The 16,561-nt window shown below is 33.8% G+C and overlaps 1 protein-coding gene across 1 annotated transcript in view; it reads right to left on the reverse strand.

Moving 5' to 3' along the window:
* Positions 1-16,561, reverse strand: part of LOC118196459 (EF-hand calcium-binding domain-containing protein 4B-like) — a 129,446-nt gene that overhangs the window by 68,787 nt on the left and 44,098 nt on the right. The window contains exon 5 of the mRNA XM_085823977.1: positions 15,483-15,573. Within this exon, the coding sequence (XP_085680103.1) occupies positions 15,483-15,573 (91 nt within the window). The remainder of the gene's footprint in view (positions 1-15,482; positions 15,574-16,561) is intronic.

Genomic DNA, 16,561 nt, shown 5'->3' on the forward strand with positions numbered 1-16,561 from the left:
TGAAATAACGTAAAAGTAGAAATTTATGCATTGTTTTTGTTTTGGGGTGGTATTGAAATTTCTTTCTTCTTCTTGGAAATTTTCTGGAATGTGGTAATATGCAATCTTTAAAACGGGGTACAGATGGGAGAGAGCTCACACCCTCTCGGTGGGCTGCCTTCATACGTGAAGTTCGTGTTTCATGACGCTCCTACCTGGCTTCCGCCACGTGGCATTTTTGAGACATTTTTGCCTCGTGCCTTTCAAGTGCGTTCTTCAATATGACTAGTGTGAATTGCTCTTCTATTTGATCAGCTGTATGTTGTTCTGCATAATTACGGTTTTCAAGATGATGAAGAATTTAAGGAGATTTTTCACAGTCATAAAAATGTTGAGGATTTACAACAACAGCTGAGAGAACACAAACCCCTTAAAGTGGCTTTATGAAAAGCAGAAAAGGCGGATGCAGAAGGAATGTGTCTTTTTCAGTTTTATGACAACCAGTTCCTTAACATGTTTAGAAAAAAACTGATCCTGCTGTTGTTAAATGCAACACTTGAAAGAATAAGATCGAAAACAAGAAGCCAGCGCCTTCTGGTACTACGAGCAATAAGGACTAGGGAGCTACTACACCGCAGCCTGATGACGAAGGGTGCATTACACTATTAAAAATTGCTAAACCGTCGCCGGCTCTGATTCTCGAATCACGTAAGGTGCCTGCCACGTCGACTGCCACGATGACTGTCTGCCTCTTTGATAGACCTTACTGTAGCTCCTCCGATGAACATTTTCGAAGCACGGAATACAATTCCATCTTCTGCGGATGCTATGGATTGAACGATCAAGCTCCGACTAAACACAAGAATCACACAGTTACCCCCTAATCCCGTGACTGAATAGAAGAAAGAAAGAGGTCGGAGGTAAAATGGAAAGATTTAGGGGGACTATTTATTAAACACGGTGAGAAAAATTATACTGGAATGCAAACCAGGAGCAAAATTACTATCATGTTTTTGCTCTGCTGAATGCTGTGATCTCGCGCTGACTGTGTTCATAAAAGACGAAGTGCAGTTTAGCACATTTAGAGTAAAGGAAGAAACACCCTTAGAAGTTGTTATCAGAGAAGTAACTGATGATAAATCCACGCACGAAGTGAACTCTGCGATGAAGTCTTTCCTGTGTCTTCCAGTTCATTAAGAGATCCGGAGGTACAGAAACGAAACTGCCTGCATTTTTCCTGTTATTGAAGAGAACCAGTGCGGGAAGTACTTAATCACCTCTCTATTGATAAAAAAATGCATCAATTGCTGATCTGTGGAACTTGGATAATCTAGGCATCAGAGATCGTCTTGAAATAAAATCTAAAGAAGAGACACATCAATTAGTTATGCAACAGTTCCAGCGAACGGTGAGAAGGGATAAAGAAGGTCGTTACATCTTGAAGCTGCCTTGGCTAGACGAACAGGAGATTTTGAAGGAAAATAAACTGGTTGCAGAGCGCAGGTGTACATCAACTGCAGAGAAACTTATTAAGGAAGGCAGATATGCAGATTATGATGCTGTTTTTCAGGAATGGTTAGTGGAGAATATTATTGAAGAAGTACCACCTGAGGCAGAAAATAAAATCTCATGCCATTATTTACTCCATCGAGGCGTTTTCAAGAAAACCTCCACCACAAGCGTTCGACCTGTTTTCGATGCTTCATGTAGATCCGGTCATTCTCCATCCCTTAATGATGTTCTAGAGAAAGGATTAAACCTCTTAGAGAAAATCTTTCTACTGCTACTGAGGTTTCGGGAAAGATCGATTGGCATAATTTCAGACATAAGAAAGGCCTTCTTACAAATTTCTGTTGCGGAAGAAGATCAAGACTATTTGAGATTTTTATGGTGGGAGAATTTCGAGAAAAGTTAATTAAAAATTTATCGTAATAAAATGGTAGTCTTTGGACTCACATGCAGTCTATTTCTCTTAGCTGCAGTTATTAATTTTCATTTGGAGGAATGCCGTGATGATTTTCCAGAAACTGTGCAGAAGTTAAGAAATGCCTTTTATGTTGATAACTGTGTAATGTCTGTATCTGATGAAAAGGAATTACTGCAATTTGTACATGAGGCTAAACAAATACTAGCTTCAGCATGTTTTGACTTACGTGGATGGGAATATACTTCTTTAACAGGAGATAAAAGGGAAAAGGAATCTCCCGTTCTTGGATTATTGTGGGACAGAAATAAAGATATCCTTTTTTGTAACATAGAAAATGTTTCCTTTAAGAAAGAACCTATAACAAGAAGAACTATTCTTTCAGCTGTCAACAGTATTTTTGATCCCATTGAAATGTTGTGCCCAGTAACTGTATGCATGAAGATGGTCATACAAGAAAGCTGGACTGTTAAATTAGGCTGGAATGAGGTATGTCTAGAAAATGTTTGTAAAAGATTTTCACTGTGGACGAAAGATCTTTATTTATTATCGGAAATTAAAATTCCAAAATATGTTGATTGTGATGGTTCGCGAGATGGATTATGTCTTCACACTTTTGTAGATGCTAGTAAATCTGCTTACAGTGCAGTTGTATTTCTTCGTAAAGAAAACCGTGATGAAGTAAGTAAAAATTCATTTAATTCAAGCTAAGAGCAGAGTTGCTCCCTTGGCGAAAGCAACAATTCCCAGATTGGAATTATTAGCCTGTTGTGTAGGAGCACGCATTATATCTTACATTACAAAAGAAATGAATTTGACAGAAGTCTCAAACACATGTTGGACAAATTCTTCAGCCGCTTTATTTTATATTAAGAATGAAGATAATTTGAGTACTTTCGTTAAAAATAAAATTAACTAAATTCAAAGTATCACTTCAGTGGATTCATGGAAACATATTCCTGGCAGTCATAATCCGGCAGACCTCCCATCCAGAGGTTGTTCTCCAAGATTTCTTCTTACATCGAAATGGTGGGAGGGACCAGAGTGGCTAAAGCAATCCGAAACTGTCCCAAATCTCAGAGTCAAATTAATAGCGAAGAAGTTTACGAAGAGCGAAAGAAGGGAGAAACTGCTTTATTTAACACTTCTGTGTCAGACGAGCGATGGTACTTACGATGATTTTCCATGTATTCAAAGATTTTGCGACTAATAGCCTGAATATTGCGTCTTTACAATAATTGTAAAAATTCTGAGAATATAATGAAGGGAAAGTTTTCTGCACAAGAAATTGAAAATTCAGAAAAGATGCTCATGAAAATTGTTCAAAGGGAAGCTTTCAATGGAAAGTCTACTGGTGACAAATTAAAAACTCTTAATATTTTCTTAGATGACGACAGATTGATTAGGATAAAAACAAAAATTGTTCGACGGGAAGATAACGTTTTGCCTTCAGAGCATGAATTGTTGAAAAAATTAATTTATGAACGTCACCTGAATCTGCTGCATGGAGGAGTACAAGTTGTTCGAGCTGACATTCGTCAACGATTTTTGGTTTTGAGAGGAAGGAAGACAGTCTAAAGAGTTACCACAAAATATTTTAGGTGCAGAAGATATTCTTCGAAGAAAATGGATGCTGAACCAGCTCTACTGCCGGAAGACAGAGTTCGGAATGCATTCGTTTTTGAAGTTACGGGAGTGGATTCAGCTGGTCCTCTACACTTAAAGGATGGAAGTAAGAGTTGGATACTGCTATTCACTTGCACTGTGTATAGAGCTATTCATCTGGAATTGATTCAAAGCCTTTCCACCAATGCTTTTTTTTGTTAGGTTTACGAAGATTCATAGCGAGACGAGGCAGACCTAAAAAACTGTACAGCGATAATGGGACAAACTTTTAAGGGAGCTAGTAACTCATTGGAGTCTCTTGACTGGGATAAGATATCTCAAGAAAGTTCCACAATGAGGATCCAATGGATTTTCAACCCTCCTACAGCTGCCTTCCATGTTTCTTCAAGAGAATACGACAATAGGAGTACCAGACTTAGATAACTTGGACAGTATCAATTTGACCAAAAGATACCAGTATCAACAAAAGCTACGGCAAAAATTAAGAAGAAGATTTAGGGAAGAATATTTAGGTTTTTTTAATTCAAAAGAATTTCAGTAAGAACAGTCTGAAACAGATAAGTGTCGGTGAAGTTGTTCTGGCTGGATGTGATAACAAAAACGAATATTCTGGCCTTTGGGTATAGTCACAGAGGTCTTTCCTGGAAAGGACAATCATGTGAAAGTAGTGAAAGTAAAAACAGAAGGAGAACTCATATGCCCTTTCCAACGGTTATACCCTTTAGAGATTACTAATTCGAATATTTTACTTAGAGCTAATGAACTTGAGCAAAATTTCGTGCCAACTGTTTCTCATAAAAGGAACATTCCTCATAAATCTAAAAATGTTAAGAGGAACAGTGACTTTAAAGGAGCTGATTTTGAACTAAAAACTAGATGTGGCAGAAAAATTGTCAAACCTTCTCGTTATAAGTGAATTTTTTAAGTATATGTTCTGTATTATTATTTAACTTATGTTGTGAGTATATTGAGTACTATATGCAAATCTATTGAGTAGAAAGGAAAATTTTTATTTTTATTTAATGTTTTGATTTTCATAGACCATTTTAAGAAAATCAAAAGGTGGGGGTATGTTGTGAGCTTCATGATTTACATTTGTTAACGCTATTCAATAGCTCTTGAGTTCCTTTTTAGACAAAGTTTCGTTTTTGCAGTTTGGCAACAGTAAGAAAGATTAGAATAAGGTTTTGGTTTCCTTAAATGTGTAAGCAAATAAAGTTTGGCTTTCTCAAATAAGAAAATTGTTTATTTAAAAATATTTCTTTTCAAGTGCTATAGAATGGAGTCAGATTTAACTTAGGCGAGAACGACTGAATGAATTAATATTCAGGTAGATTCAACGCAACACTTATTTCGCAACAGAGTTAGAACCCGACGGCGTAATCCAGTGAAGAATTCAGCTAAGATGCGAAAGTAAACTAAACATATCTCGCGGTGTAGGTAAAACACGAATCTGTAACCCAGCAAAGAATCCAGCTAAGCTTTGGCTAAAGAAGGAGATTCTGGTTTCTGTAACTTTTTTTTTATCTTCTTTTACAGCTAAGCTGAGCGTCTTCTTCTCGGTCATTTCTCCTGGCGGACCCGCAGTCCTCTTTCCAGCGTAAAGAAACGCCCAGCAAATCATCAATTCCTAGGCCCAATACATATTCTGATTATTTACTCCAGCAGTTTGACAATTTCACCGATCGCAATGCTCTCACTTCTCGCCGGGTTTCCTTCGCCATTTTTTTCCATCTTTTGAGGTGAATTCTTCAGTTAGATAATTAATATCTTCTTTCATTAATATGATACTTCATTTGTGTGGAGAACTTTCTTTTAGTCTTGCTTTTAAGCACTACTACATCTGATTATTTTAACTTCTTTTGACCATATTATGTTACTTAATTCTTTAAGAAATGCTAAATTTTAATATTTACCACTTTATCTCCCGGGAGTAAATATGTTTGATGTGTTTTAATTTTAATTGAAAAGCCATAATAAAATAAATAACTTTGATGTAAATTGGTTATTATTATTTGTCTTCTTGCCACCTACACTCTTGCTAACCAGGGCTGTTGCTCTCATGCATAATTGAATTTTTTAGAATATAACGCATTAATTTAATTGGTACATTTTATTTTAAATTGAAAACGTGTTTTGAAGGATTCAAGAGTCACTACTAAACAAATGGTATCCTCCCTAGAAAACAGTTCTCAACCATTTTTGCTCCATGCACCCCTCTCACCACATCGCTAGACGATCATCTCCCTCCTTTCCAAAACTTTTAAAATACACATATATTTATTTAAATTTAGATTATTTTTAATGTGTTTCATAAATTAAACAAAATAAGGTATAGAAAATGTTGATAAATACCAAAGCTTGAATAAAAGTAGCTTTTTTTATATTCACAAACTAAAACTAAATAGTGAAGGGGTAAATAAAAGGTCGACCGCATTATGATTCCCTGCAGCTATGAAATTCTTCCCTTGTTAAAAGCTCCTGGCTTAAACCTTAATATCGAATACATTTAATACTGGACTATTTCAAATACATAAGCTTAAAAAATGCCGCCTCAAATTCATTAGAGAAGTTAAATTAGCATTTATACATATGATAAAGCTATACATTTTAACACACTAAAAAGTGTAACAATCGAATTTAAACCGCAGCAAACATTTTGAGATTTTAAACATGGAAATTCATTTACTTAGCTAATGAAAACTGATTTGATTTAATTATGCGTTTCAGTTTTTTAAAACGCAATCTTTTCTGCTTTGTATCACGTTATTTGGCCTATTCCGTAACATTGCGGGATTTTTCGCCCATACAACATCCTTTCGAAAAGCACGACCATTAACTGAAACAATGCGACGTAATTTCCGGTGCAGGTGATCAAAGGTAGTACAGCAGCAGCAACAAACTCTTAAAATGACGTAAAAGGCACCTGCTGTTATCGGCTTTCTTCACATCCTTGATTATGAAAAGACTGTGATAGGTGGGTTAATCAATGGTGTGAAAAAACGAGATTTGATTCTGAGTTTCAATGCGCGCATGTGAAGGAATATTTAATTATGTTATGATCATATGCTTTCTCTAATAACCTAAGCCGGGTCTAACTAAATGATGATGGCGACGTGCTTTGAGTCGATCGTCAACTACACACATATTAAATTATTAATTTATATCAGGTTTTTAACGGGCGGTCCATACGTACTCCGTGTGGTTCGATGAAATTTTAAGGGGGTCAGTGATGGTCAAGGGGTCGGTTGGCGGTCCATGAACGAATATACACCAGCAGTTGATTAGCACAACCAACAACTCATTGATTACCCATCAAAAAAGTGTATTCATAAAATTATTAATCACCATATTTCCTTCCATATCTTCTTTTCTGCTAACATTTAATTTCTGAATTATAAGGTCACAGTTAGAAAATAACAAATGAAAAGTAGGCACACATAAGCTACTGGCAGTTGTTGCTGTTGTCTTGTCCATGTATTTCATGGAAGAATGGTTGCCCACACAACATCCTTTCGAAAGCAATCCTTTTCCATCCTTCCTCAAGGAAATTGGACTTTTACTTTCGTCCCAGTTTTGAGGCAAAGCACCCCGGGATGTAGTCTGAGGTTGTACCACCCCTCACCCCTACCACCAAATCACACGAGAGGACTTTCGGTTCGCATATAGTTAGAGTGCCCCCATGCTGCAAAGGCACTATACATTTACAAACATCCATACCTTCTCCAGGATTCGAACCCAGGCCTTTCGGTACCGCAATAGGTTCCCCTAGCTACGATACCGTTTGGAATTACAGTATCTAATAATATAAATGTATTTTTATTTCGCAGTAACTTGAATCTGTCCCGTTCTTACGATTGTATCCTCTGTTCCTCAAATCAACCATAAATAATTAGAAAAGGTGAATATGCAGCAGACTCCGCGAAATCATATGCCGAATGCCGGTTTGTATTTGCTTTACCGCGATGGGTAGGTTTCTGTATTTGGCTCGCATAAAGTTCGACAATGCAGGTAGGAAGTAAGAAGGACAAACACTGGCTTGTTTTCCCCATACACTGCTTTGAAGCAATGGCGATCCCTTTGTGGTAACCAAAACATTCAGCGTTTTACCATTAAGATCACTGGGTTTTGATACGGTCGGATGTAAATATCTTGTAATTACGTCGTAAATATATATTTTTTCTTTTTCTACAATAATTCAGAGTTCTAAGTATGGGAAAAGAACAAATTTTTAAACAACATTTCATTCTGAACGGAATTAAGTGCTATACATTCACAGAACAGTTTGCTCAGAACGGTTTAATTTGAATTAAATATTTTTCACAAGTTTTCGTTAATTACATTAGAAAAAAAATAAGGTTAATTCGATTTTATACGTTTAAGAATTCTACATTACTTTTTAAACTTTGTTCTTAATTACAAAAATTAAGATCGAAGTTTATTGCATTATTAATATTAAAATTATGCATTACTTCTTTTCTATTTATATAGCTTCTTTCTAAAATAATTTCTCAAATATGACATGAATTTTTTAGCTTCTGAGGCATCTTTTAAATCGAAAACTATAAGTCAATTTATAATTAATGCTCTATTCGGTCCATTTCAAATTAGAGCACCTTTTATTTCAATACTTAATATTGGTGCTCATTTCCATGTATTTAACTTTCTCGGAATATTTCTGAAAGGGAATAAAAAAAAAGGATTTTTTAAAAATATTAAATCTTGAAACTGAGTTATTATAAAATGTAAGGGAATAATTCTTTTAATTATATTTATCAGACTTTTTTTTTTTACCCTTAATTTCAACAATTATATTCTTTATTATTTCCTTGAGTATACGCATCTCATAGAATTTGCTGTACAATACCTTTTAACAGATTGCTTTCTAGTACGGACAGTTCTTGCTTAAATGTTTTTATAAACGTATTTGTAAACAGGATTTCAATTTATGTTTATAATAAAGTGACCACATTTTCATTGAGACAAAGCGGGACAAATGGAATGAAATGTAAATTGTAATTTAGTTATGAAAGCAGACGAATAATTCAAAAAAGAATATATTTTATTGTATCCATTCATATACTTGTCTATAAATATACAAAAATATATTTATTATTAACTATTGGTAACTATAAGAATATTTGTAAAAAACTATAATTTTAATATTAATTAATTTAAAATTTTATTAAAAAATTATTATTTTCTTTCACGGTCATATTTTTTATCCGAGTGAATACTTTGCAATAGATTCGGATCATTTATTAAAATGTCGTGAAATTTCTCACATGAATTTATCAAATTATATTTTATTCTTAATACAGATTTTAAAGTTTTAATGTTAAACTGTGTTTTTTCAATTGTCCATATTTTATTGATACTAGAAAAAAAACACGTCCTGTTGCTGCATTTGTTCCTGGAAGGGAAAGCGCGTGTTCTACAATTTTCAAAATATTTTACTTTTTTAATATTTCATATATTCACTGATAATAATTATTCTGTTTAAAATGGAGGAATAACTCCGTCCAGTTTTTGTCTGTTTCCATATTTGCAGAAAACCGACATTTAATTTTTTCTTCAGTAACATATCTTTTTACCAATAACACTTTATCAAAAAGATCATTTTCGCAAATATTAGTTTTCGAAAAATGCTTACTAATATATTAAAAAGATTTTTCAACATATTCCCATAAAATCTCCTTTTTTAATGTCACCCAATTCTTTTATATTTGATTTCTGCGCTTTCACATATATCCATCAAGTTTTCAACACGCACAGTATATATATAAAAATAAGAATAAATTTTTGCAATAATATTTTCAAAATCCACTGGAAGTCAGTCAGATGTTGTTTGAATAATATTGTGTAGAATGTGCGCTGCACAACCTTTCCAATAATTTTTTGCTTTAAATGTTCGTTAAGTTTCGTAAAAACGTTATTGATGCCTCTTCCAGCTTTTCCACCAAAATTTTTGTAAGTTTTATCCTCACAATAGGCAATAATTTTATTGTTCAAATTATTTTTTTTAAATAGTACTTATTGAATCAAAAATTATTTGTGAAGTTTCACCCGGCAATGAAATGAAATCTAATAATCTATTTTTAATTCCTGTTTCTGAATCAAAAAAAGTCTAACAATTGTGAGAAATAATTTTAAATATTTGTTGGTTGTAAGCATCATAATATTTGAAAATTATATTAAAAGTGCATTTAATCTAATTCTTTCTGCAATTGTGAAAACGAATATAGTGAAAAAACATTACAAATAATTACTTCGGTTTTTGTCTTTGCACATGCAAATTTTTTGTCGTACAATAATTTGATCATTTACGACGTACAATCAATTGATCTGAAACTTTGATTGTGGTTTATGGTGTGGAAAACAAATAGACCTTCACCGTTAACAATACATATTCCTGGGCGAGACAACGACAATGATCGAACACTACTGAGTAAATCTAACTCGCTACATTGCCTAATTTAGTTTACTCTGCATGCATTTTATGTGTTTTTTTATTTATGTATTTTTTATTTCTTTATATTTACTATAATAATTAATAAATAATAGGTAATATATTTTTACAGTACATTCAAAATAAGAAACGCAGATGTTTTCTAAAAAGCGGGATATTTTTAAAAATCGGCGGGACACGGGACAGTCCTCCAAAAAGCGAAACTGTCCCGCCAAAATCGAGACGTGTGGTCACTTTAGTTTTTAATCCATTGTTAAGGTTTATTACATATTTAGATAATATTTATAATAATTATAAATTTATTTGCATTCAATAATTAGATTTTCTTCACATGAGTTTATAAATGAATAAATCCTTAATTTCAAATACATTTATAAATACTTTAATAAATATTTACGTATTTTGTTAAAGGCAGATACATGCTTTTTGCATACCCACACATATTTCATATTTTTCATTTCCGACATGTGGTAATCTTTAATTTCTGTGGATTCACTATGCGTTTGGAACAAATAAAAGCAGCGAATACTCTATCAAGGGTATCGAAAGACGTATACAATTTTAAGTAAGGTATTTTTCATTCTTTAAGCATAACATTTTTGCTAAAATCTATATTTTTGTAATTCAACAGCTTAGAATTTTATAAAACAAATTCATAATCAAAATTGCTGTTGTTAGTTATCGAAAAATAACCAAGGCGTGATTTTTGCGTAAATGTCACTAAACTATACAAATTGCTATTATCCATCACACAATCTAACTAACAATTTCTTTTATGCGAAAGTGTCCCGTTTTTCGATGGAACTGTCGTGTGTCGAAATATTATCAGAGCGCTGCCAAGAGAGCTCCTGAATATAAACAAAAAACACCCCATTTGGAGACCGAAGCCTCGGAGCAGTGCTTCACTCGTAGTACGGGGTTGGTCTCTCCATCCTTTCTTACCTCCAGGACAGTTTGACAGTTAAAGGGGAAAGGTTCGCTGTGACCTTCCTATGCAGTCGGCGAAGGTTTGTCTTTGTTATTAAGACTAAAGGATCACTATGTAAACGAATCTATTTTAAAATTAGGGGTGATAATTCTCTGACTGCAATGAAGTAAGGAAAAATGACGCGAATATTTTTTTTAATTTTTAGAACTTGGTGCTAAAAGGAATACGCGAGAGGATAAAATAAGTGAGGAAGTCCAATATGACCTCATCATATTTTCACTAATAAAACATTTTAATAAATTAAGCCGAATCTTACTAATGGATGACGGCGGCGGTCTTTGAACGCGCTTGAGCATAGTCTAGGACAATTGTCTCAAATTCAAATTAGATGCAGATCGAATACATTATCTGAAAGCAGCTAGTAGGCCAGAATTTTTTTTTTAACAAAATGAAGAATTGGAAAAACAAAATAAATAATGTTTTAAATAAATTTTTAACTTTGCTTTCTAAATATTATCAAAACAAACCTTGTTCGGGCATAATTGCGTAATAGAAAGTTGGGCGCGAACATCTCTGTTCAAATATTTTATAAAAAGAGAGAGTGCGCAGGAACAAGGAACTGGAGTGCGTGCTAAGTAGATATAAATAATATAAAATGTTAGTGTTCTACCCATAATTCAAATAAAATGTGCATCAGTTGAATAAGTTAATATAAACAAAAAGAATGGATACTGTAAACTTTGAGGATTTATTACTTTATAGCCCACCAGCGGCCGAGCGGTAAAGACGCTGAACACTGGTAGTTCGGTCCGAGGTTCGAATCCCGCGAACGGGCTGGCTGCATGGGCTTTTTCGTGGTTTTCCCCATGTGTAACGTGTATACGAGCCAGTTTCCCTTAGAAAGTCCTCCACGAAGGCATCCCTCCCTTTAGGCAGATAGCCCTCGTGTGCTTTGCCATAATTAAATAATCCAACCCAATCCAATTATTACTTTATATGTTTGAGTGAGGAAACAAAGCGACAAAGTTGGTCCTTGATGCCGGAGGACGAGAACAGAATTTCTGAAGTAAGTGAAACTTTTATGAAATCTAATTGTGTTGTTTGAGTAATATGTTAAAGAACTGCAAGAAAGAGGACCTTAGGCGTATAGCCACAGAGTCAAGAGAAACTCTATCTGAAAAGCAACAGTTATTAAAATAACTGAATTGATTAACAATAATAAATATCATCAAACAGATATTGAACTTGTAAACGCATTAATAAATACAACGATGGAATATCGTTTAAGGAGCAGAGGTTACTTAACTTAGAGCGGATTAAGTTAGGAAGGGTAAAAGCGAAAACAGAGCTTGCAAAATTACGAGCAGACACAAAAATAAAAAAACAAAATGAGAGTGATCTAGAAATTTGTAATTTTTTAGATTCCTTAGTAACTTTACTAAATATAAAACTGCCTATTGAGGAACTGAGGATGTAACTGTGCACACTAAGAGAATTTTGGCAGAATTGTATCGCGTTTATTTGACCCATTAGGATTGCTAGGTCCAATTACATCAAAAACAAAGATATTTATGAAAACGTTGTTGCTACTGAAGACAGATTGAAATGACCTTTTATCAGAAGAAACTCAAAAGGAGTGACAAAGGCTTATGAAGTCTTTACATGTAATAAATAACATGAAGATTGAGAGATGCATCATAATTGAAAACGGAATAACAATTGAGTTGCATGTGTCCGCGGAGATCACTAAAATTAGTTTATGGGACAGTAATATATGCCAAATGAGTCAATGCGAATGGAGAAATGAGGATAAAGATGATTGCGAACAAATCCACGGTTACATCCCTAAAGAAAAACACTGTGTCGAGACTAGGGTTATGTGCACCAATTCTCCTAGTGATTGTGCTATGGTGGTTAAACAAGGATACTCGGCAGTTAAAAACCTCTGTGGCCAACAGAGTAACTACCATTCAAGATATGTCAGATGTGCAACAATGGAGACATGATCCATCGGAAACTTATCCTGCAGATTTGGTCTCACGTGGAGTAATAGAACCTGACAAACTTGTTCACTGTAATCTGTAGTTTTGTGGACCTGAATTCCTTACTATGCAAGATTATGCTAAAAAATAAAAACTTGTTAACTCTACAGTGGCTCGCAAACTAAAAGATGGTAGACAATAAATAATTCGTTACTATCAAGATCTGGCGACTGGGTCCTCTCAACTCCAGTTGCCCTTTCAAAGGGGCAATATATAACGTATCTTTTTCCTCCTTTTCAAGCATGCCTTCGTAGAGTATAGGTAGCACACTGGGCGCTTATTCGAGAGATCCAGGTTCGAGTCTCGTCGAGAGCATTTCACATTTTTCATATCTTCAAACCGTCCTGATGATTTCACAAGTTTTACAAAATATGAAATATAAAATTCAAAATTCGATCTTCCATGGAAGACCCGAACAGGGTGGAGGACTACGTTATTGAAAATTTGATGATCTAGGTACCGTCTTTTTTTCACATTGCTGGAAACATATATACATTCATGCAGATTCCTCATTATTTAATTTCTTTAAAAGTTATACAGGACGATAATATTTCGTGGCAACAATTTGAAAAGGGATTCAGACATTTAAAGTGATACGCCGCCAAATCCCGCTTCGAGACTAAGAGTCGCACCCTTTTAGGCTAAAAAAAAAGTCTTATTATACACAAGAAACACTCTGAAATAGAATAGTAAAGCAGGAATGAACACTAGTGAAGAAACAAGTCAAACCAATAAATCGTAAGGCGGATTGATTGTTTCTAACAGGCTGTAAGGAAGTGTCTCTTATTGTGCATAACTTGTTACCACTTGTTAGAAAATTTCGTGTTTCCGCAGTAATGATGTGTGCAAATACCACTTGTGCATTACTATCATCTAGGCAATTGTCACATCACCAAATATAAACTGAGTCAGGAGCCAACTCAGCGGTTTACGTCACTAACACTATCCTATCTGGGAGACTACAAGCCGTAGGCGAGGTAATCCGGAGGTCGATGGAAATTGGTTTTATTTTAATTTAAGATTACTTGATTACATCAAAATTATCCCTTAAGGGATGACTTCGGGATGGACTTTCTAAGGGAAAGTAGATCGTATCCTCGAGTGAATCCACGAAAACATTCATGCAGCCAGCTCGGTCACCTGGACTCGAACGCTGGTCGTATTATCAGTGCTGATCTACTTCCACTAAAGTTGGACAAGCCAAACTTAAACCAGTTTAAGGAGGTAGATAAAGTATAATAAAAGCGGCTAAATTACCTAAAATAAGCTTAATGTATGAATTCAATAGTTATTTCTACAAAATTTATTCCCTTATAAAAATAATTTAATTAATTAGATAAAATTGCTGGCAAATAAATTTTAATTAACATGGTTTAGTTTAGTATAGATTTATTTTGAACTGGCGAAATGAAATTATATACATCAGTGGTATCAAACTGTAGTCCCTGAAGCAATTTATGCATCTCGTGAATACAATTTAATTACTACGCTGTCACAGAGATTTCAAGATTTTAGTTTTTTGAAGTCCGGGGTTGCTTTATTTTCATTACCGTTGAAAACAAACATGAATAACACGCCAGAAAATCAATAAATGGAGCTAATTAATTTACAATGCGATATAAATCTTATTATCTTATTCATAGATTTGGAGATACGATTTTGCTACTTTTATTGTACGTAAGCAGATTCAGTTATGAATTTTTGCACTGCTAATAATCTCTTTGTTTTTGAATGAATTTATATGCAAACAACTTTTTTTCACAATTGAAAATTATTAAGAAATGTAACTGATCGAGCAGTTAGTATACAATCCATGATGAAGATAATAAATTTCTCTCCAAAGTTATCAGAATCTCAACGCCATCAACCGTAAAGCGTAATAAAAAATAAAAGAAGCGTATAATTATTAACATACAAACGTATGTATTTTTATTTGTGAGTCGAAGAAAATTTAGTGAATATGAGAAAGAGACTAGATTGCCACTATTTATTCTCACTTGGGAAAGTTTTCTCTGGGAACGTAGTAAGGTCTCACAACTTGTTTATTTTTAGTTTAAACTAAATTATTCAATGATTAATTAAACATGTTTAAATAATTTTAAATAAATATCAGTCAGAAAATTTAATATTTAACTATCTATATATTTGAATGCGAGTAACAAAGTGTAAACAAAAATATCTTAACTTTAGATTTCAAATAGAATATAAATATAAATTTGCATTTTTTTCATTTGCGATGTTATTATTTTTTATGCATGTTTTGATAAATATTTAGTGAACTAAATTAAAATTTTACTTTAATTTAGGCTTTAAATTTTATTTTTTTAATATTTTTTATTTCGTTGATAAAAAATTTTCTTTTATAAAAAAAAATTTAATTCTGGCCCGTCAGGTGTTTTCAAATCGTGCATTCGACCCTCATGCAATTTGAGTGTGAGACTACTTACATGCATCTTTACTTTTTGAGTAACGCAATATACTGCGAAGTTTTATTGGAGTTTTGCCAACACTTACCTCAGCAAGAATGCGTTCTTTCTCTTGCATGAGTTGCTCTTCCATCTCGGCGTATAGAGACTGTACTTGGGTTTCATGATTCTCACTGCGACTGCGCAGTTTTTACAACACATAAAATAAGAAAATTTAATAAGCACAGAGTAAAACTCCCACAGCAATATATAATAATAAGTAAGTTCCAAAGGCATTTAATGAGAAGCCCGAAATAAAATATTTCATATGAAATAAACTTTTAAAGGCCATTTTGCATTTTTTCCTTTCCTTGAGTGTATTTCTAAATATTTCAACAAATTATATTAAATCATTCGAAATTTATTTGGATAATAATCAATGGAAAGCGTGTTCAGTACTATGATACTGATTATTTTTTTATCAAATATTTATTGAAAGCATTTAGAAAGGTACATCACTTACACAGATTTTTAAGAAAAGAAATAAAACAAAATTATATCAGCATCGAAGCTTGATGGTTCTACAAAAGAAACAGTGCGCGTTGAAAGAGCAAATGCGTTTTAATTCCCTGCTAGTTACGTAAACACCGCTTTTCGAATTAAATGAGAGCAAAATTATAGTCGCAGTTACCTAGTCAGCCTAAGAATTGCCAAGACTGGGCAGGCTACACTAACTAAGAAAACCTTACATTACCAACAGCTAAAGATATCGTTTTAACATTATTCAACGAAAAAGTGGCTAATGAACTTAATAATATTCCATTATCAAATATTACAGTAGGTCGAGGAACGGATGAAATGGCAAATTCCATAAAAGAGACACTTATTCAAATAAAACATAGTGAGTATTTCGAATTGCAATTGGATGAAAGTACTGATTAACGAACATTGTTGAATCATTACCTTAGATACGTTTCGAAGAAGATAAACGAATGGCCGAGGAGTATTTATTTTGTGAATCTCTTCATGATAGAGCATCTGCAAGCGAATTTTTCAAAGTAATTGACAATTTAATATCTGGGAATGATATTCTTTGGAATAAGTGCATTGCCGTGTGCAGTCACGAAGCTCGGGCTTTAACAGGAAAACACTCCGGTAAGATTTCTCAGATAAAGAAAGTCGCACGTG

This window comes from Stegodyphus dumicola, chromosome 9, assembly GCF_044657685.1.
Source record: "Stegodyphus dumicola isolate Sdum_Otavi_A_Nest chromosome 9, ASM4465768v1".
NCBI classification, from domain to species: domain Eukaryota; kingdom Metazoa; phylum Arthropoda; class Arachnida; order Araneae; family Eresidae; genus Stegodyphus; species Stegodyphus dumicola.